Source organism: Amorphotheca resinae (genome assembly GCF_003019875.1).
Source record: "Amorphotheca resinae ATCC 22711 unplaced genomic scaffold M430scaffold_1, whole genome shotgun sequence".
In the NCBI taxonomy this organism is placed as follows: Eukaryota; Fungi; Ascomycota; class Leotiomycetes; order Helotiales; family Amorphothecaceae; genus Amorphotheca; species Amorphotheca resinae.
In genome coordinates, this window is record NW_020194471.1 from 1,792,745 (window position 1) to 1,814,156 (window position 21,412).

General features: G+C 48.5%; 10 protein-coding genes across 10 annotated transcripts; 5 read left to right on the forward strand and 5 right to left on the reverse strand.

The window, feature by feature from the left end:
• Positions 1-769: 769 nt before the first annotated feature.
• On the forward strand, positions 770-1,776 carry M430DRAFT_46755 (hypothetical protein; the record flags this gene model as incomplete). Its single annotated transcript, XM_024867873.1, has 2 exons — positions 770-942; positions 1,014-1,776. The coding sequence occupies 2 exons, from the start codon at positions 770-772 to the stop codon at positions 1,774-1,776; spliced, it is 936 nt and encodes a 311-aa protein (XP_024725206.1).
• A 1,234-nt stretch (positions 1,777-3,010) lies between these two features.
• Positions 3,011-4,264, forward strand: M430DRAFT_14940 (hypothetical protein; the record flags this gene model as incomplete). The annotated part of the gene is made up of 1 exon (XM_024863150.1): positions 3,011-4,264. The coding sequence occupies one exon, from the start codon at positions 3,011-3,013 to the stop codon at positions 4,262-4,264; it is 1,254 nt and encodes a 417-aa protein (XP_024725207.1).
• Positions 4,265-7,359: 3,095 nt separating this feature from the next.
• On the reverse strand, positions 7,360-8,879 carry M430DRAFT_92641 (hypothetical protein; the record flags this gene model as incomplete). The annotated part of the gene is made up of 2 exons (XM_024869724.1): positions 7,360-7,569; positions 7,656-8,879. The coding sequence occupies 2 exons, from the start codon at positions 8,877-8,879 to the stop codon at positions 7,360-7,362; spliced, it is 1,434 nt and encodes a 477-aa protein (XP_024725208.1).
• Positions 8,861-9,912, forward strand: M430DRAFT_38429 (hypothetical protein). Its single transcript, XM_024867242.1, has one exon. The coding sequence runs from the start codon at positions 8,988-8,990 to the stop codon at positions 9,606-9,608; it is 621 nt and encodes a 206-aa protein (XP_024725209.1). The 5' UTR covers positions 8,861-8,987; the 3' UTR covers positions 9,609-9,912.
• Positions 9,151-9,912, forward strand: M430DRAFT_32325 (hypothetical protein). Its single transcript, XM_024866147.1, has one exon. The coding sequence runs from the start codon at positions 9,605-9,607 to the stop codon at positions 9,851-9,853; it is 249 nt and encodes an 82-aa protein (XP_024725210.1). The 5' UTR covers positions 9,151-9,604; the 3' UTR covers positions 9,854-9,912.
• A 501-nt stretch (positions 9,913-10,413) lies between these two features.
• Positions 10,414-11,402, reverse strand: M430DRAFT_131459 (hypothetical protein; the record flags this gene model as incomplete). The annotated part of the gene is made up of 6 exons (XM_024862191.1): positions 11,336-11,402; positions 11,226-11,271; positions 11,163-11,177; positions 11,074-11,108; positions 10,779-11,019; positions 10,414-10,732 (listed from the first exon to the last, which is right to left on the reverse strand). Exons 1-6 carry the CDS (start codon positions 11,367-11,369, stop codon positions 10,414-10,416), a joined length of 690 nt encoding a protein of 229 aa, XP_024725211.1. The 5' UTR covers positions 11,370-11,402.
• Positions 11,403-12,031: 629 nt separating this feature from the next.
• M430DRAFT_92601 (hypothetical protein) lies at positions 12,032-12,674 on the reverse strand (the record flags this gene model as incomplete). The annotated part of the gene is made up of 2 exons (XM_024869721.1): positions 12,032-12,416; positions 12,475-12,674. 2 exons carry the CDS (start codon positions 12,672-12,674, stop codon positions 12,032-12,034), a joined length of 585 nt encoding a protein of 194 aa, XP_024725212.1.
• A 596-nt stretch (positions 12,675-13,270) lies between these two features.
• On the forward strand, positions 13,271-14,698 carry M430DRAFT_157631 (hypothetical protein). The gene is made up of 3 exons (XM_024863320.1): positions 13,271-13,448; positions 13,508-14,268; positions 14,327-14,698. The coding sequence occupies exons 1-3, from the start codon at positions 13,379-13,381 to the stop codon at positions 14,582-14,584; spliced, it is 1,089 nt and encodes a 362-aa protein (XP_024725213.1). The 5' UTR covers positions 13,271-13,378; the 3' UTR covers positions 14,585-14,698.
• A 280-nt stretch (positions 14,699-14,978) lies between these two features.
• On the reverse strand, positions 14,979-17,106 carry M430DRAFT_24103 (hypothetical protein; the record flags this gene model as incomplete). The annotated part of the gene is made up of 6 exons (XM_024865012.1): positions 14,979-15,025; positions 15,063-15,393; positions 15,478-15,930; positions 15,987-16,465; positions 16,591-16,845; positions 16,920-17,106. 6 exons carry the CDS (start codon positions 17,104-17,106, stop codon positions 14,979-14,981), a joined length of 1,752 nt encoding a protein of 583 aa, XP_024725214.1.
• Positions 17,107-18,135: 1,029 nt separating this feature from the next.
• M430DRAFT_268956 (hypothetical protein) lies at positions 18,136-21,407 on the reverse strand (the record flags this gene model as incomplete). Its single annotated transcript, XM_024865466.1, has 10 exons — positions 18,136-18,706; positions 18,758-18,906; positions 18,969-19,243; positions 19,298-19,385; positions 19,494-19,806; positions 19,862-19,949; positions 19,998-20,267; positions 20,316-20,356; positions 20,475-20,793; positions 20,856-21,407. 10 exons carry the CDS (start codon positions 21,405-21,407, stop codon positions 18,219-18,221), a joined length of 2,583 nt encoding a protein of 860 aa, XP_024725215.1. The 3' UTR covers positions 18,136-18,218.
• Positions 21,408-21,412: the final 5 nt, after the last annotated feature.

Consider the following 21,412-nt stretch of genomic DNA (forward strand, 5'->3'; position numbering starts at 1 on the left):
GGCAAATCATATTATTATTGGTGAAGATGATGGAACAAATCTCGGCTTTTGATCTACCTAGATCATCCATAGTTAGAGAGTTGGAGCGCGAATATACGACATGAGATTCTCTTACGATACATAAAAGTCAGTTGTACCCTTCATCGTACACTGCCCTTGAAGGCGTAAGAGGCGGTTTCTATGATATGTATCGACGCTCTTAGATGATCTGCAAAGTCATGTGGTGCAGGACAGATGAAAAGCAAAGCGGCCCCAAGATCTTCAGGGTTTGCTCATATTTGAATGAGGTCTTCCCTTTCACTCGATTGCTCTTACTGGACCCATCGATCAATCCCTATATACACAACGGAATGGAAATGAATATAAAAAATCAGAAGTTCAGATATTTGAGACAGCACACAGTAGGTACCGTGTGAGGGACAGTGCAGAACTTATGTCGTGACACCCTTTTTGCTTGCATCCACTAACAAAAGGGCAACAATGCATATGGCATCTCGCCATTCAAGTCCAATCGTTCGGAATCCGGTAGCTACCTAATTCCATTGCAACTCCCACTGTATCGACAGAGAGTTTTGCTGCACATCGCATCCATCCAAAATTCAGCACGAAATCCATCGACAGTATCTGTCTGTAAATAAATAAAACGGGCGTGGTCATATCACTACACGTGATGCGGCCGCTTCACCCGAGTATCAACCGACGACAATGATCGCAGGTCTTCACTCGAGTTACTACCCCTTGACACAGGTATCTCAAATCCAAACACATCATGGCAAGCCTACGAATGCCTATGCTGCGCCATGTGGTATCTGGCGCAGCTCCGTACTTACGGGCCTCTCAGCGGCGATGGGCGCAAGTTCACGATGTCCGCTTTTTAGCTACTCAGCAATCCGACAGGATTCTAGCGAAATACAAGGAAAAGCTAGACAAAAAGGCAAAAGAGTAAGGTTATTCGGTGAAATATACCATATCCCCAGTCTTAGAATGGGTGCTAATGTGTAATTGATGAATAGGGAAGGTCTGCGCGACATCAGCGAATTGAAGGAGGCATACAAAGACAAGATCCAAGAGCTTAAGAAGAAAGAAGCTGTCCCAATTCCCACTGTGACACCCACCGAATCGCCAGCATCACCAGAACTGTCAACTTCTTCATCGCCGTTCCCACCACCCCCACCTGCTCCGCAAGTACCTACCAAAAAGGACTCCTCATCCACTCCCGGTCTCAAAACTCTTTCCTCATTTCTTGATCTCGAAAAGACAAGGGCACTCCCACAGAAAGAGATAGAAGCAATCTGGCGCCTACGACATGTTAATAATGCACAATCACTCTGCGCAACAATTCCCCTGGAAACATACCGAACCATTGAAGCAACAGCTAAGAAACATCCTCACTTCATCCTTCCACTTCCGAAAGAAGGCCAAGGCGCGGAAATACACTTCCTGCAATGGACCTTCCCGGCGGAAAACACAGTTACTGTACTCTTCACTCATTTGGCAGAATACAAATTGAGGGGCGAATACAGTCAACCACATACAACGATTACCCATCATTTGGAGTTGGCGGAAGACAAAGAATTGGTCTTGTTACAAGGACAAGTTATGGAAGGTAGAGGGGTGAGTGTGGACGAGGCCAAGTGGTTGGTTATGTGCTTGCAGAAGTTCTATGGGATGGGCGCGCAGAACGCTGAACGGAAGAGACTCCTGGAACAATTTGGAAAAGGGGATCCAGCTTTCAAAGTAGAGGATCTGGTCGAAGAAGCCGAGAAGATTGTCTAGTCCATGGGATAATAACATGGTTGTTGGATACCAACAATGTCAGGGGGGCATTGGGCATGCGCTCCGAAGGTAATGAGGTGTTGTATTGACTTTGAAGAAGGAATTGAGAGGCTCCGTTGAGGCTCTTAACGGTGGTAGGGGCCCCTTCTGGCTAGTCCCAATTGGGCGATACCCCTGAGTAAATGTCCCGAATCTCTTTCAAACCGAGGGTCATATGTACAAGTGTATAACAGGAATATAAATTAGAATATACCTCAGTTGATGATTCGCAAATTCGATGAAGTTTTATAGCGAAATAGAGTCAGATAACTAAAGCTACTCGGATAAGGAATGCTCATGCAAGGCATCAGTGCGTAAATATATTCTTTATCTTGTGTTTCTATCACGATTTCGAGGTCCTGGCTCGAGTTACAGGATCATAAAAGCAAGGATAGTATCTCCAGGAAGTTTGTTTGTATGATGATCTTTTCTAGGTTCTTGATAGAGCCAAGGACAGAAGGAAAAGGAAGAGATGATAGATCAGGCATTGGAATGAGCGCTTCCAATGCTTGATCGGTGTTTGGCAGAGCAAGGCCCAAGAGAAATGTAGCAGCTTGCAGTCTTACACTATATAATAATGCGGTCCCTACTTGGAGTCGATATACTGCAATCGTCGAGATGAGAGTTTGGTCAGCGAAAGTTGTTTTGCAAATATAAATGCTTAAGAAGTCGCCTGAGGATTTTATGTATGATACTTTATGATTGCCTGTGAAAGCTGGCGATTTTCGCGCATGAGCTCTCAAAACAAAAAAGTTCGAGACCTTGAGTGAATGTGTGGGATTTCGAACGCCTGCGCGTAAATTCAAGACGGCCACGCCTGTTCAACACACAACACAACACGCTTTTTCGTAACGCGCGCGAAATCAACAATACTGCTCTGGATCTTCGAGTCTTGACAGAAGTGAGCGAACGTTTGGCAAAAAGTTACGTTCAAGAGAACCTATTTTTTTGAGAGAGAAGGCAGACAAGACCGAATTCAAAACAAAGTTCTCTAGATCGAGTTCTCGGTCTGTTGAAGAACTTCACCTTTTTATGCGCAACTTTCTTCGCCTTGCGCATCTCATAAACACATACGTGCCCTTGTTCTCAGATCATTCGACATAATTTCGACGTAGCTTCGTCGCTACACTCAATCTGTCTCCAGACGCGTCAAGTCGAAGCGCAATCCCCGCGAATATCTTCTCGATCTGAAGTCATGGACTACACAGCCTCACCACAACTTCCTTGCGACACAGGATCCACGGAACCAATGGCATCTACATCAAGAAAGCGTTCGCGAAGCCCATCTGCTGAACTCCCGAATGAGAAAAAGCTTCGCGACAAGAGTCCTGAGTTAGATTCACGCCGAGATCTCCTTGTCACCCCCAAACAATCCCAATGGGAACCGATCATACAGCCAGCAACACCACCACAGAGGGGTCATCCTCGGGCCAAGCTCAGGGAAGAGCAATACCAGCAGCAATTAGCTGATACTCTAACCCCGAGCCTTCTGAATCACCAGAGGTCACTGCCATTCACTCCGGCAGCAGAAACTTCCCGCGAGTCCCCTCTCTCACCTCTCCCTAAAGTCCCGGTCCTACCATCACTGAATGGCATGAATTTGGAACATATTCTCCAAGGAGATACGATTTCACTTGGTTCTGAGCAGAAAAAGGAGATCTACAGGTGGATGAGGAAGAACAATGCTCGCATGATTGGCAATCACCGAACCGAATTCGTCCAGCTGCTCGACACTCTCGGTTTCACGGACCCGACACTCGCCCCTCTTGTACAAAAGCCCCTACATACGAAGCTCCGGCATCTGATCATGCGAATTGGAGTCGAGCTTAGGAAGACCGGAGTCATCATCGTTTCGAAGGAGCAGGGCAAGAAGGAGGTTGTTCGGTTCGCTAAATGGACTGACAGCTGGCTTGAAGACGACTGGGACGGCACGATTGCGAAGCCGGCTTGGACAAATCAGTTCATGGCGCCGGATTCTGACGATGAGGCATGGTTAGGGGGAGAGTCGGCCCAGCCACGAATCCCAGCAGCCAATTTGGATTCTTCCCCTGCTGGTACTAAGCCGCTCGTGATTCAGGAGCAGGAAGCTGACAACAGTGATGCGCATGCGGGGCTTGCTGGTCAGAGACGAGGGAGCGATGCAATGAGAGACTTGGAGGAATCTAACAATAGAGGCTTCCCTTCCTCCTACCGCGCCATGCATGGTACTCCCGAACCCAATTACCCGGTCGACATGTCGCAGCTACCACAATACCAGGACGTCCCGCTAGCACCCGTTGGCCGCAACACCCCCCATAGCGCGCAGCTCGCGTTCTTGAACGTCGTGGCAGCTGTTGATGATTACTTTCATAAAGAAGACAACGAGGAAGAAGGTTTTGAAGCTGATGATGAGGATTCAGATTTCGCATTGGTTGATGAGGATATCGCGGAGGATTTGGAGATAATATAATGCATGCATGGAGTATGAAGATGATGGATCGTCTGTCATCACCAATTTGGATGAAGATGGCTATGTGATTGCTGGGTGGGAATTGCGAGGCCTGTTTTTCAATCTCTTATGGCTCTTCCCGTGGATTATTGAACGCGTGCAAGGGGATAGTGATAAGACTTCATCGACTGCTATTGGATTTGGGATTTGAAGACCACCCAATACTTGGGAGGTTGTTTGTTGAACGTGCTCTGATCGCTGGACAATAGGATACGATGAAGACCGATTCTACAATGGTGGTTAGTGTATGTAATAGTACTTGCCAGGCAAATTAACAAGATGTTAAGCATCAAAATCTGTGGAAGCAGCGAGGAGCCGTATCTGCTGATCTGCGTGATACTCCCGGGAATGAGTATTTAGAATGGGGTAATCCTGCTTGTATCTGGTATTTTTGGCTGAAGTAGGCAATTCAATCCAAGTGCTGGCTTCGATGCTACCCACTACTCGAATCTCTCTTATTCTAGCCGCTACATAAGAGGGGTCATTATCGGAGCTTGCAAGATCTACGACTTCGACATGAGAGATTTCAAGGAACATGTATTGTCGATTCGACATCTAGTCTAATGAAAAAGCATCTAAATCCTACAGGCCACATTCTTATCCCCTATAAATATCATGATTACAATATCTAAGTGGTACCCCATTATGTAAAGCTTCGTGTCTCCGTCCTACTAGAGACCTCATGAACCTCGTCCTAATTCGCCCAAGCCCGTATCTCTCTCACGATTCTGAATTCCGACAGAAATTTAGCTAAAGACTTTCTACCCGTGGAATTGGATTTAAATACTTGGCGGACCCATGGGTTCAACCATATTATCTAGAACCCAACCCATGGGTTTCTGCGCAGCCCAGGCAGAGCAGCTCAAGAGCAGCTGATCGTCAGGCTCGGGATCCGTCATCTATCGTTGTCGAAAGGGTACTCAAGGGTAACAACGACATCTATACAGCAGAAATCAGTTAAAAGGCAGCCAAATCATGATAGTATACACAGAGAAATGCGTCAAGCCAGATGAGATTCTGTCGGGGGACTCGGAAAACACTGTTTCACCAAAGACAGCAAGTTTTGTACATTGTCCTGAAAAGAGTGGATAAGAGAAACTTGGCTGCCCTTTGTCACACATAGAAGACAAACTTAAGATATCCTGGATGATGGGGTCTGATATTACCGCACGAAGAATGGAGGTTGAGATAGGAGACTACTGGTAGGCCTTAGCGAATCCGTTTTCTATAGGGCGGCTAGGGCCCTTGCTCAGCGAGTGCGAGCGCTTAGAAATATACCTACCGAATGAAAACATCGTAGTTTAGGATCCTTTGTGCTCTTACGTGTAACTGAAGTGGTACCTATTGTTCAAGCTTTTTCGTTTTACCGTGCAGGTAGAAATGAGATCTTGGCCGGTCTGTTCCCCTGGAAGAAAGGGAGCCGAGAACTTGAACCCCTAATTTTAACCGAGTCTTTGTTGACAATATCAATCAGGTGATGTTAAGGTCACTGCCATCAAAACCAACGTTGCCGTTGTTGACAATGCGATGTGCAACAAAACGCCATAATCTCACATGATTAGTGCTAATCTCCCTGCCATCAAAGCGACGTTTAACACTCCCGAGATTGTCGTCGGTGCGATATGCAACGAACCTTCCTTCCACCTCCCTTATCACGATCCCTATATCACGTGATGCTAATCCCGCTACCATCGAAACCGGCGTTGCTACCTAATGCGATGTGCAACAAAAACTTCCAAGTGGTAAGCTGGTATGTGATCTCCTTGCTTTATGCTTGTATAACAACATCGAGTCTAGAATCGCAGCTATGCGGATTCAAACTCAAGATTTGAGATATACATACTCAAAATAAGCGTATTGAAAGTCTAAATATTATCAAATCCCCCTTGACTTCGAAAACACAGCTAAATCATTGCTTTCAATTTCAAACCATCAATCTTCATCATACCTATCTGGAAGGTAAATAAAAAGGCACAGAATATACCTAGCAAGGCTAAGTTCTATTCCCTCTCGTAGAAATGCAAAAATGAGCTGCTTTTGACACCTTCTCACTTCCCATCGAGGGGTTAAGATACTCAACTCAACTACATAAGGTATGTATATATGACTTTGAGGATCCTCGTCTCTCACGAATAGCGACTCGCTCAACTCTTAGACAGAACACAATATTAGATTCAAGACATAATATATATCACTTAATATATCTAAATAGGAAAGCCCCCATCTAATAAACCGATCACTGAAGTCATAAAACACTCACCACTCACCCCTTACATTCCAAACACCGTAGTACAGGGTCATAAAGCATATCATATAACTCATATCTACTCGTATCACTCATACCAGCACCCCCTTCCCCCCATCCCCTCCCCTCCAAGCCCCCACAACCCAAGAGCAAAATACGCATAACGCCAACCTTTCTGTCCCATCCATTGATACCATATGCTTGCTCCCTTCATCCCCCATCCCACATCCAATCTCGCACCCTTTTACCATCCCACTCTCACGTCCCCCCTACATCCCTAGTGCCCACCGCTCCAGACAAGGCAAAGGAAAGCCAGCTATTCGAGATCATCGCCATGCTCCGCAGACCAACCGAGGTGAAAAGGGAAAGGGAAGAAGAGTGGAGAGCGGGTTCCAATTTCGAAGATCCCTTGATAGGTAGTTACTCTCGCGAGGGATCAGGACGAGGCGAGCTACTGCAGGTATGGGCCGTTCTGTGATTGATGGAAAGTGTAGGTGGCGAGAAAAGTGGTATCATGATTTCGCTCGTACTCGAGAGAGAAAAAACAAAAAGTCTAAGATCTCATATGTCTTGAAAAAAGCAAAAAGCGGAAAATGGAAAGAAGAGGAAAATAACAAGTCCCAGCGCTTGCATGCATGCATCTCATCTCGTTGCTTCGCGTTTCGTTGAAATCCTTCCCTTCTCTCTGCTTCTCCTTTCTATCCCAGCCTGTCCCGCCCTTGCGCGCCGCATCCTGCCGCCCCCCCGGATATCCTTATACCCAGATTTCAATGGAACACGCTACACGTCGTCATCTTCAACACCCAACAGCTCAAGCGGCATGCATCTCCACATCCTCGGGATATGCCGGATCACCCAGTCTCGCGGCTTCTCTCTGCGCGATTACTTCTCTCGCGTAGAATTCAACCAGCATCGTGCCGTAAGCTTCCAACTCCTCCACGGGGACGGAGAGCCGGAAGTCATTTAAGAGGAGGAACTGGAGTTCGAGGTGGTTTAGTTCGGCAAGAGGCAGACCACCGACCTGATTCCTTACTGTCAGCTACCTATGGATCCGGGGATAGAAATTGATGAAAGGGTGCATCAGAAGGTTCGAGAGAGTGAGCATACCTTAGCATATCTTGAATTAGTATAAAAAACATCCGAGAAGAATTTACTAGCACAGGTGACCCCTGCAATAACAAGCCGATGGATATTAAAGCTATCCACCACAAAGAAGTGACTGAGCGGGAACTGAACTGGATCTGATTCGGTCTTTGGAGCATGTGTATATTGCCCCTTCTCTGAACCCGATGAGTCTTCACGCACGCTATGCGAGTCGGGTGGACTGTCTGCCAGATCTGATCCGGAGGCTGAATAAGAGGTCGAGGGCCGAGAATCCGGATCCATAGCATCACCGGAATCTCGCCGTACGTTGTGAATGGGGACGGTGTTAACGCGCTCAGTCATCCGGTCAAAATATACCAACAGACTCAGGAATACCTCGTAGGTTGTTGGGCAATATTTGTGTATGCGGCTCAAGTAACTTAGGATAGTTATGCTGGGGACGTTCTTCCCGTGAAATGCAAGGACGCTTGATGAAAGGCCACTCAGATTTGCGGAATCTGTGGCAGTTGGAAAGGGACGATGTAGGTTCTCATGCTGTCGATCATTTGTCGTTGTGATCTTGGTCAAGAGCCCGGCCACCATCTCAATAATATCTGCGATAGGCATCCCACTGATCTCATATCTCAGCGCTGGTTCAGCCGCTGTCCGCCGCCGTCCAGGTTGGCCTCTGGAGGAAAGAAACTCTTCATTTGCAAAACTCTCGATGTGCGCCAAATTCCGCACTTTGATTGTATTTTCCCCATGTCTGCTCACGTTATCCAAAGACTTGGCCGATCTTGCGAGAGGTTTAGATGGTGGTGATGACAAGGGAGCCGCTGCCTTTAGCTTCGGATCTTCGGGATCAGGTTTCTGGTCTCGTCCATACGGCGCAGAAGAAGGTGGGAAATGTTGCTGACTTGTAAACGGCTGCCGGGTGTACGACGATGGCCGCGGACTAGAACTTGGAGGCGGTGATGGAGGTCTTGTAGTTAACGTCGTCTTCTGCCTCGCGCCTTGCTCTGTTCCTTCCCAAGATTGCGGGGCCTTGGTGGTCAAAGGAGGTGTGGCTGTTGTGGCAGCGTGTGGATGTCGCGGACTCGGAGGGATTTTGGTTTGAGGTTCGGCTTTTGATCGCGACCGCGGTTTGAATGATGATTCGGTTGGTAGTTGCTGTGGAGAAGACCCCGATCTCGTATGAGTATGATTCCACATGGAGTCAGATACAAAATCACTGATCACCGCGGCCATATCAGCCTTGCGTGGGTACTAACGGAAAGAGAAACTGCTGAAGTATATTAGCTTCTTCGAGGTAGACGGATGATCTGTCGCGCGAAAGAGATATAGAATGCCGCAGAGATGGAGTCGGTGAAGTATTTTGACATCGAGAGACCTGTGGAGTGTGGGAAGTTGGAGGATCTCTCGGTCTACCTATCGTCGAGGTACCGCGCGCAGGGTCACAATAGCACCAGAAGAACAATACCAGCTTCACCTGATGCCGGGGGATACGGCGGCACGATAGACGTCTTCCCCGAATCACTTCCTACAGGCTCGACTCCTTTATCGAGCGCAGCGCTGAATGGCGCGGGGACTTCACGATGCCCGCGGCCGTCGTCGTGGGGGGGTTTGAAGGGTTACGTATCGAAGGTCGAGAGCCGGAGGAGGGAACATCAGAGCTTACCTGCAGCATTGGTAGGATGTACCCGTCAAGAGTGTATCGTGTACGAGATCCTTCCCCAGTCCTCGGTATGGCGGATGCAGATGCGAGATGCAGATGCAGATTGGGGAGATCTGTGGAGGTCGTCGGTATCGCGACGTTGGCGTTACGTGTGTATTGTCTGTATCGCCGGGCGGCTTGTAGCCTTCGTCACTAACGACAATCTTGGCGGCCTCAGGGTGCAACGACTTGCGCTTACATACACAACAGACAACGCCGAAGCAACGAGGGCGCGATCGATCACCCAGGGCCCAGTAGTATGACGAACACACAGAGGCAAAGGGGGCAACGAATCGAGCAACCAGCTGTGGATCCCCCGCCCAGATCTGGGACGCCGTCGAATAACAGGCTGGAAGATAAATATAGCAGAGATAAAGAGAGACAAGAGGATCCTCTTCGAAATTCTGGAGCGGGCGGTCGGGGAAAAGGATGGGAGGAATCCCACGAGGCCGGGGAGACAATGCTGGGACAGAAGGAGCAAGAAAGTATCCAACAGAGGATACAATGATGAAGTATGCTTCTCAAGAAGAGGAGGAGAAGGGAAGGGATTCCGGCCTCTCTGGACCGTGGGCGTGGAGATCCCACCACTTACTTACTTAGTCCTATCCAGCCGGTTGGCCTCCGTCGCCTTTCTTCCCGCCAACGACAAGCAGAGACACTGACACGAGGGTTGATAACTTGGTCGTCGCGCAGGGCTAGGAAGGGGCTCTTGTACTTCCACGAATGTACCCATCGGCCGGGTGGGCTTCCGTCTTGTCTTAGGATTCTTGCGATAGCACCAGCCTCGAGGCCCTTGACTCCTTGACACAGTCTGATACGTCGCTGGCCCGATGTGCTCTTGTCTTTATCAGGATAGGTGTGGCATCATCCCACAGCCATGCATACGGTGCATCGAGGGTGAATCCCCATTCTTCCTCACCGCCGTCCCGGGAGGCTTGACCGCTATTGCAACCCTGCACGTCCACTATTCTGTACACTGTACAAATATCCCGTAGAATTAGAATCGTAGACTGTGCGCAAGACCAAACACCATGCTATTAATGCTCAGCTCCTATTGTACATTTGTCTCTATTCATGGCGAACGGCGTAATTCGTATCGGGCAGATACAAGTGCCTGTTTGCGCCCTTCTTCGTCAACACCACCATTCTAATGACTCCGCCAGAGCTCCCATCCCATTTGATGGCCTCTTGTAATGCTCCCTTGACAAAGTTGACAGCCTCTTCCTCGTCCATCCCTTCCTTCCAGTTGGCGTCACAGTATCCGTAGATGTATGTCGAGCCTGATCCACCGATGGCATAGGGTTGCTTGTGTAATGAACCCCCCAACGGTATCGAGTAGACCTGGCCTCCGTGTCGCTCATCCCACCCAGCAATGATCAAGCCAGCACTGTGCTCATTAGCCTCTGCATCTCCAGACGGTTTGTACCCCATACCTTAATCTATCCTTGTTCTCGTAGCAAAGCTCTTGGAACATCGCTGCCGCTGTTTGTGTAGTTGGCTGTCTACCATTCATGATACCATACATTCCCAGTTGATATTGAACAATATCAGCAACTGCTTGTGTATCCGCTGCAGATCCAGATCGACAGCACCAGATTGTATCGTGGACTTGTGTGAGCTTGTCGGTGACTCGGTTGGCAATGTATGCCCCAGTGGTGGTCCTACTATCCGCACCTGTTCATCATCAGAATGCCATCCAATCTTGGAAGACCTGCAAAGGGTACCAACCCAGTATAACACCATCTTTGAAATTGATTGCCATGCTGGTCTCGTGTCAGTCTCGTCCAGTAGTTGTTCTCGGGGCGGGCTCATCTCACATCGAAGTTCCTAGACTGGAGACAGTGTTAGCGACGCTTATTTGGAGGATTGAAACCTCTTACTTCACCTCTCCCTTCTTTAGTCTCTCCATGTCGACGTGGATGCCATCTGATAGAAGCTCAAGTCAGCTCTTGTTTGTACAATGGAGCTCTTGTGACCCGGTGCAATGTACCTTCATTCAACATTCCTGTCGTGCCAAACTCCATCTTGAACTGCCGGGTATCTTAACGAGGTCGGGGAAGAGAAGTTAAAGCTTAAAGTGGCTGATATGGTCTGGCAATGAAATCGTCTTGATGAAGCTCTCACTGAAGCTCAGGCAGCATAGACGCGAGGCAAGCGCGAGGCTCTATCGCACGTGATCCTGATTACATAAGCGACCTGACTGCACCACTGGTGCGCCAGTTGGACCTGTAGTAGTATAGCAGTTTTGTGCTCGTAGGCTTGTATCCCGTTCGGCGTGATCGTTTCTGTAGATGCAATTACGTGGCGATTCAATAAACTTGAACCAGCCTCTCCTCAAAGTGGTGGGAAGTATTCTTGCCCCTTTTCTTTGGCGAAGTCGCCGCACGGGGTTGAGAGACAAGAATATCATCCAGGTCAATACCTAAGGTAGCCTCACACAGGAAAATAAAACACTCTGTATTTTAAAGTCTAGAGTAAATGTCAAGCCATTTCCAATAGACTTGCTCCGAAACTCCTGCAGAGGATAGCCCAACGCTCCCAGTGCCCGTCCCATGTACGCCTTGCTAAGAAACCCGGCCATTTTCCCTATTATACAAAAGCAGTCAATCCGCACAAGCCCTACCCACCTCGACTCAATCTATTCGCAGTCAGTACCACCATTCATAATAGCAAGTGTACGATCAACCTACCCCTCCTTCTCCAACTCTAACTGCTTGAATCCATCCTTCTCCTTCTCCTTCTCCTTCCCCTTCACCGGCCCATCGTCCGCACACCCACAATCATAAAAGTCCCCAATCTTACTGCAATCAAAAAGGTCCTTCTTCAAGCTCTTGTTCACCTCGTTATGCACATGGCAAGCCCACGCCGCGGCTGTACTCCTCGTCGCGACCTGCGGCGGGAACTTCGCCAAGATCTGCTGGAAATGCCGCGCGCATTCTCCACACGGGTATAGTCGCGCAAAGAGATGGATGTAGGATTTCAATGCCTGGCTATCTTCCTCGGTCGGCTTGTCGGGGAACTTCGCCATCGTAGTGTGGAGGACCTTCCACGCAGCGTTCCCTAGTTCTGCTCTGTTGATGGAGTCAGCGCGCATATCTCAATCGGTTCCTATGCGGTTAGGGAACGTACTTCAGAGTTTCATTCTCCAGCTTTGGCGCCGTTGCAGTCCCGAGCAATATCTCATTGTCAACGAGGACCGGTTCCTGTGATGTTGGGCCTGGGTAGTCTGCGCCCTGAGGCTGACTGCGGAACATCAGGACGAAGGAGGTTCCTATGAAGGCGAACAGTGCAAGTATTGCGAATACGGTAATATGCTGTCGGCGCGGCATCCTGAGAGAGCTGTTCGTAGATGGAGGGAATCTTGTTGGCCGGATCCGTATTGAAGACTTGGCGGGGGGTGCCGTCCAGTCAGCACCGTACGTTCGGCGAGATTGGGGCATGAGAGGCTGTGGTTGATGGCGGTGACGAAGACGAAGACGAAGAGATCAAGAGAGTAGCGCAGGCGCCTGTATCATTGTGATTATCCAGGGCGTGGTGTTGGATGGAAGAATGGATGGATCTGGTCCTGCCTGGGCATTGAGGTACAGATGCGCGCGCCGCATAGCTCACTCCTGAAACCCAGGTACCTTGCGGTATCTGCGCCGTATATATAAACCTTATTTTATAGCGTTTGTGTAATTTACCGTATAACTAGCGCATATTAATAACCAAAATATAGACCCCTCCCCGCCCCCTGTCAAGATCCGCAAGGTACAGCGATTGCCCCGCCGATTTCGCAGCTCGCAAAAATTCCAGCTTACTGCTTGTAGAGACTGAGAGCCATCGACTTGCAACCGCAACTCACGATCCAATTTGTACAATTCTTGCAGCTATTCCCACATCTTCCTCCTCCCGTATCCTCCACAGCACTGAAAACGCCCTTGGAGACCACGGATACCCAAGTCGACGACGAGTATAAATACCCGTACGTGAACGCAACGCCATCCTCCCTTGCTACACCGCAATCCTCACCTCCCCCACCAACTCCCCCATCATGACTTTCCCACCACCCCCCACCAACACTATCGACTGGGCGAGTGGCATCGGCTTCAAAGTCCGCGAAGGTACCTCCATTCCACCCCGCACACGCACAATTGCACCTCACTGACCAGCCCGCCCCAAGTCAACGGACACATCGAAACCCACTACAGCGTGAAGACCGGGAAATGGACATCGCCAGCCTTCGTGACCGACCCCTACCTGCGCCTCCACGGCATGGCTCCCGCCCTGAACTACGGGCAGCAGGCCTACGAGGGCATGAAGGCCTTCCGCAGTCCCGACAACCAGATCAACATCTTCCGTCCACGCAAGAACGCAGCCCGGCTCGCGCACTCGGCCGAGTTCGTCTCCATGCCTCCCGTGCCCGAGGAGTTGTTCCTGCAGTGTGTGCACGCGGCCGTGTCTCTGAATGCTGAATTCGTGCCCCCTCATGAGACTGGCGCTGCCATGTACATCCGCCCTCTGCTCTTCGGATCCAGCGCCCAATTGGGCCTGAACCCACCCGAGGAATATACCTTCGTCGTGTACGTGCTGCCGGTAGGCGTGTACCACGGTGTCCATCCCGTCAAGGCGCTTATTCTGGAAGACTTCGACCGTTCCGCGCCTGACGGAACAGGAAGTGCGAAAGTTGGAGGCAACTATGCCCCAGTACTACGCTGGAGTGAAAAGGCGTCGAAGGAAGGATACGGGATCACGCTGCATCTGGATTCCAAGACCCGGTCTGAGATCGATGAGTTTTCCACCAGTGGGTTCATTGGGGTCAAGAAAGATGGAGACAACGTAACGGTCGTGGTCCCGAACTCGAAGAACGTTATTGAGAGTGTAACATCCGAGTCTATCTTGGGCATTGCCCAGAGCCTGGGATGGAAGACCGAGAAGCGCTCCGTAAGCCTCCCTCCCCTATTCATCCCCCTCCAATCCTCCGCTAATGACGAGCCCACAGATCAAATACGAAGAGCTCCCCACCTTCAGCGAAGTCATGGCCGCAGGTACCGCCGCCGCCCTCGTCCCCATCAAATCCATTACGCGCAAGTCCCGTTCTGAAACCTCCACCTACATCCCCGCCGACTCCGAAGAGCCAGGTCCCATCTGCCTCAAGCTCCTCACTACTCTCCAAGGCATACAATTGGGCAAGATCAAGGATACGTTCGGCTGGAATAGTAAGGTGGAGCAGGTCAATGTGAAGGATTACACGCCATGAGAGGTCATGAACGGCGTTATTGGGAAGAATGTTTATAAATTGCCCTAGAATGGGAGCACAAAAAGGGAACAAAATAAAAGTTTTGGTCTTGTTGAAACTGGAAACTTCTCACGGGGGGCGACGACTGGTTCCAATTTGTAAGTCTTCTCTTCATCCTTCAAAGGTCGTGGTGGTATGTATGAGCAATTGTAGCCAGATGTAAATAAAAATGACCAAGGAAGTTTCCTTTAGTCATAAACGGCAATGTCCCATTCAGCCCTCTCGGTACTTCCGCTCTTCTCTTCTTCCTCATCCTCAACCAGCTGCGGGGCCGGTCTACCACTCTCACTCCCAGCTCCACTTCTAGATCCATTATCCTCCTGGTTGTCGATGACCGTCTCCCAATCTGCCTCTATCATCCATCTGGTAATCCTTCCAACATCCAACCCAGATTCAGGATTACTAAACCTTATACTCCTATTCCTCAGTTCCTCCTCACATTGCTTCTTTCTATGAAATTCCTCCGCCTTGGTGGTAATCCTTTCGTGGAGAGTGTCTGCACCTAACACCACGCTCCCGTCTTTCATTGCAGAGAGTGATGACTTCTCGGCAATATATCTTTGGACCAGCAATGCCGGCCCTTTATACCCGAGCCTTTTACGATTTTTTCCCACAATTGCATTCCGCTGGTTCTCTACCGTGGAGAACGCGATGCGGACGAAATCTGTCGGTAGCGAGTAACGATCTTCCAGCTTCTCCCTCTCCTCCTTCGAGAACTGCGAGCTCCATTCGAAGTACATGGGTTCGTATTGCGCGAAGCCATTCGTAAGCTATCAGATCCCACCGGTCAACATTCTCACCCTCGCAATTTCCAAAATATCTCGGACTGCGGAAAGAGGGAAGGAGGAACATACCATCTCATAAGCTAGCATACCAATCTCCTCATACCCACTCACCAAGACCGCGAACTCCGGATCCTCCCCGCTTTCCCTCGACGCTTTAGCTTCTTCCGCTTTCCGCAGCACCTCTACCATCTGCTCACTCGCTCTGCTGATATTCTCCTCGCGCACTTCCACATCATGGACGGCCAGGCATTTCTGTCCACGCTTACACGCTCTCCCGCGGGAGAAGAAATAGCATAGCTTAGCCCTTTCACGGTTCAATTTGTCTTCCTGCTTTGTACCATCGTCGTAAGGAAGGCATCCAGTATTCGTTAACATGGACTCGGCTTCATCTTCAAACTCAGCGTCTGCGTCATCGGCGTATCCAGACTCTACCCCATCTAGCAGTTCCTCGCTGTTATTCTCTCGTCTGATTCGTTTAGGTGCTGGTTCGTCCAAGTCGTGCTGAGCATAATCATCTGACGCCTGTGGTGGTGTTAGTCAGTAATTTGATGGGAAGGAAGGAAGGTTCTGAGAGATACCTTGCGCTTGTCTCCCCTGGGGGCTTCAAGGGGAACTTCAGCTGGAGTCTGGGGGGGTTCTTCATTCTCTGGCTCGTAGTCTCCGTAGGCCAGGTTTTCTTCCCACTCGTAAACAGTCGCAAGATCGTCTTTGTGTTCTGTGTTATTCATCTTAAGGTCGAGTGGGGAAGTATATGTTAGATATGTAGGAGTTGAGAGGCCAGGATCTGTGCCTAGTTGTAGAAGGGTTATTGTCGTAAATTTTCTGGTGATCAGGAGGAATCTGGAACTGTTGGGAGAGTGGGTTAGGTTTATATGTGGCTTTAAACATTGGCAATTCTCAAATATGGAAGTTGCGGCTTGAATCGAGGTTGCTTCAACTGAAGCAAAGTTCGGCAGGCACCGAGGCGGGTTCTGATTGGCCCACATCCTGAATAGGGGGGACCAACGAGAGACGATCTGAATTCTCAGCCTCAGATCAGGTAACTGATCTGGAATAACTAATAATAACAGTACAACAATAAAACAAGTAACAGAACACAAGCAATAATGGTCCCTGATACCCGAGCGCCGCTCTAAACTCTCGTGCCTTTGCAAACATGGAGGTCTCGCGGGCACTAATTACCTCCTCGAATCCATCTGATGATAAGTTCGTCCTGGTTGACTCCAGGCATTGGTCTAGCAATTAGGGCTTCGAAGATATCAAGATCAGCACCTGTCAAGCGTTCGCGCGCCAATGCCACCGCGTTGGCCAAGTTCCTCCAGACCTTCGCCTCCTCAACTCTCTTCCGTATGTCCCATTCATTGCATGGTTCTTGAACTTCTTGTTTTATAACGGGGTGACTTGTGTATGGGTTTGCTCTGCGGGCTTTAGCTTGATCTAAATGTTATTCTCTGTTAGTTCTCGACTTCAGGGATTTTGCCAAGCGGTAGTAAGTGGATGCAGTTACGTACTCTCTTGTTCTTCCTTTACAAGCCCAGAATACTTTTGGACAATGAAGTTCTTCAGGAGCACTGCGCGGCGGAGCGGATATTCGGAGCTGTCTATCCTCAATGCAACTTTAAGGAAATCGCTCTGGATATGGTAGTCATGCTTGATCCGCTCTCTCGTGTATGACGGCATCTCCTTGCTAACCTCCATGTGGGTCGGGCTGAAGGGTTGAAGTAAGACTCGTATCTAAACCACATTAGCCTTTGAATGTTCAAGCTTGAATGAACCATTCTCTCCTCACCTTATCTCTTATGCCTTTTTCATGCCACATGAACCCCGATAAGAGAAATGTCATTGGTTCACCTTCCTCCTCCAGCTTGATCTTCTTCGCTGTGCGTGATAGCATCTGAAGTGCTGAACGGAGGGTGTCCTCACTTTCTTCGTGCAATGTCTGTCTCAGCTATTAGTCTTGCTGTGGTTTCGGATAGATCATTGACTGGCCTTCCTCTTGATGCCAGATTTGGCGCCCTGTTTGACGTCCCTGTTATTCTCCATTCCACCATATATATTATTCTCCTTCCAATCTATAGCTCGATAGTAGTTGTCGTCATCTTTGGAGTAGAGAATCTCCTTTTTAATACCAGTCTCGTTTTTGGAGTACCTTGAAATCTCCGAGAACATGATGCCATCCGTGAATGAAGCGTGCGACATTGTGTGATCTTTGAGTTGGGGAGTACGTAAATATACCAATTAATGAAAGGTTGAGATGTATGGTTATTGATGGATGGGAAGAGATTGGACCCGAAGGGTGAAGCTGGCACGAAATGGTCAGAAAGGGAAGGAGCACACTTCTCCCAAAAATTGTTAGAAACTTCGAATCTGATGAGCCATCTGCAACAAAACAGTATGAGATGCGAAATCCCAACCCTCAGTTCTCTGTTTCTCGTGTCTACAATAAACAAGATCCTGACCGGGATTCGTAGATAATAATTGGTACTTCAGGCCCAGAAGTAGAACCTTATCTGGGCAGATCCAGATCATCTATCAAGAATGTCCAATTTGTGAACACTCGGCACTTCGAATCTGGAGCAAATAAAGCGATTTAGTGTTTATGGAAGAGATGACATAGTCTTTTCAGCTCCTTGTGATCTTAGGTATATAACTGGTTGGACAAATAGCTGGTTAAAACCAGCGATTGCGCACTACCTAGTCATAATGCAGAAGACCGATTATTGAGTACCTTAGCAATTCCATTTTCGTATTTTATACAGCAATAGTTACATAATGCATATAAAGCAAAGAATATCGAAGTAGTTGCTCACTTAACTGGGAACATCTGAAGCTGGTTCCTCAGACTGGTCATCGTCTGCTGGAATATCCTCGGAATCTTCTTCAACTGTCTCCTCCGCATCACTCGTAGCATCACTCTCGATTTTTTCCATACGACGAACGAACTCCTCCTGAAGCTTTCGCAACCAATTCAACAGAACCTTATCATCCATTGGACTATTTTCAGCTTGCTTTAGTGTCTCCTTCAGGCTTAGGACAAGCTTCCTCCGCTTGACAAGTACGAATGCCTTCGATGACTTCTTCTTGGCCGCTGCCTGGTCCTCCAGAGCCTTCGATACTTTTTCGGCGATCTCAAGGACTTGTGGTGGAAGGTCTACAACACGGGCTAAAGCCAATCCGTAATGTTCTTCTTTGACATAGCCTTGGCCAATCTTATAGAGCATTGTTATTGTATTCTCCCTGCTCATATCTGAGATGAGGTGAAGATTAACAACACCAACACGTTCTGACATTATCTGTGCTGCATATAATTAGCTGATGCAACGCACGCAGGAGCTTACCTTGGACTTACCTAGTTCACGGAAATGCGTTGCGAACCAGATCAATGCTTTGCTCTCAACCAAGGCTTCAGCAATGCTCAACGCAATAGCAAGACCATCTCGGGTGCTAGTTCCGCGGCCAAGTTCATCGATGACAGCGAGACTGGACCTATCGATGTTTCTGGACAGCCACAGATCAGTACCTACAAATGATGAATGAAAGGGATTCGACCCAACACTTACCTTAGGATGAACGCCGTCTCTCTCATTTCAGATGCAAAGGTTGAAACATTTGCCTCAATGCTGTCGTCCATTGATACTCGGGCAAATAGTTGACGTATTATGGGGAAAGAAGCAGTCTGCGCAGGGACGAAACAGCCAACTTGGGCCATCACACTCATGAGAGCAATTGATCGTATGTAGGTGCTTTTACCGCTCATGTTGCAGCCAGTAATGATCTGGAACCGACATTGCTGGGCAGCATAGACATCATTGGGAACATATTTCTCCAAGTGGACCTGTAATTGTCTATTAAATTTGGTCGTCGGGTTTCAGTATGAGGTTCACGCCACCTTTTCCTTAACTGGATGGCGGCCAGATTTGATCGCGAGGCAATCGGTAATCTCTGGCCTAGCATAATCATTTGTGGTAACTAACTGACTGGAAATATCTAAGTCAGTCTCGTTCGCATGGAATCAGAGGAATGGAAGGGTCCGCTGTTCAATTCTCGACGTAGAGTGGAAGAAGATGTCTTTGAATTTGACATACCCAAACGAGGCAATCATGTCTAACATAGCAATGCTCTCACAAACTCGAAATAGGCTTGGAATTTCGCCTCGGATATTGTCGATCAAATCCTGAATGGTCTTGTCGCTCATCAAGACAACTTCTTGATGCGAGTCTTCTATTCTTTGATTCAATTTCATGAGATCCAGCGTTTGGCATTCGATGAACCCCTTCTTACGATATCGATTGACAAGGATATCGGGAAGAGATCGACCATCAAAACTATTTTCGGAAATTCTTAACCAATATCGGCGCGAATTGTCATATTTTGTTTCCGCTTGCATCTCGTATTGCTCTATATGACTCGTAAGTATTCACAAACGATATGAGAGATTCGATAATTGACACACGGTTGATATCAGTGACGTGTTGGTGTACGTCCTCTGTAGCTTCTTTGAAGGTTTGCCGTGCAACATCAAGGAGGCCACTGACACCAGACTGTAATCTCATTAGAATCGGCACAGCTTATGGGTGAGAGGGATATACCTTCACAGCATAAGTCCTTTGGTTGCGCAAATCCAAAGGCGTCTTCTGGAATGTAACATCCTCGTTTATGACTTCAGCTATAAGCTTTATCGTTGGATCGATGTTCTCGTATCGACAGTTCTCTCGGATCATTATAAGAAGGTCCGATCGAGCGCCTGCGAGTGCTCCGTATAATGGTGGTATTGCTTGGACAAAACTCTTCAACATCAAGATATTGTTGATCGCTTGTTCAGACTGTCGTATATCAGGCTGAGCTGGGATGATAATAAGCTAGACAAAATCAGTCAATTGTTTACCTGCAAATGAGAGACGACAAACACTAGTCAAAAGCTTCTCAATGTCATGAAACGACCTGAGACCTATTCAATATCATTTTTAGAAAAGAAGTGAGAAAACATTGACATCCAAACCTGGAAGTAATCATAGACGTCAGCGGGGAAAATAATCAGCTGCTAACAGATGACTAGAAAGTCAAACCTTGTCTTATCTGAAAGAACATATCCTCCCGGTTCGACAGTTCCTCGAGTGCATCATACCGCTGGTTAAGCACGTCCGCTTGCGTCGAGGGTTGGAGAATGCTACTTCTAAGGAGTCGCGACCCCATGGGCGTCAATGTTTCATTCATCAGTCCAAAGAGACATGCCTTTGACTTCGCATTCTGCAAGTTTTGAATAAGTTCCAAGGATTGGATAGTGGAGAGATCGATCATCATCGAGCCCTCAGACGGCTGATACTTGATACGGAGAGAATGAAAGGCGAAAGTCAAAGACAAACTCAAGTCGACATACTTGAGTGCCTGCCCACATTTGTCAGGCAAAGACAAAACTGGGAGAAAAAGAGAAGGGGGCTATGGCCTACTGCGGCAAAACAGCAAGTTGCGAAGTAATTGCCACCAATCGCAACTTTGATTGCTTCAACATCTTCAATGAAAGCCAACTGTTGGATATACTCCAGACCTGCAGTTTCCGACCAATACTTACGATCCAGGGTGGTAATTCTTGCTCCCAGGACATTCTCCTCCACGACCTGGAACATCTTCGATTTGGGATTCGGAGGTCCTGTGGTGGACACTATCAGAATTTCAGTGGGTTCAAAGACCTGGAGCTTATTGAGTGTTCTGGCGTAAAATTGGTTGTCACATATTTGACTAAGGACAGCTTCACCAGTGGAGATATTGACGAAGGCCAGGCCGACAGTTGGTGAAATTCCTCGGCCTTCACTTATGGCGCAGATGATCTGCTGAGACTCACCACCACCAATTGTAGAGCCCGCTCTCGATCTCCTGCCTGTACTTGGACGAGTGGTACTCGAGCGGCGGGGATACGCAGGCTGGGAGGTCGAGTTTGTGTATCCATTTTGATACGATGTTGACACCGTGCTGTAGGACGTTGAAGGTCTCGGCGTAGCCATAACTA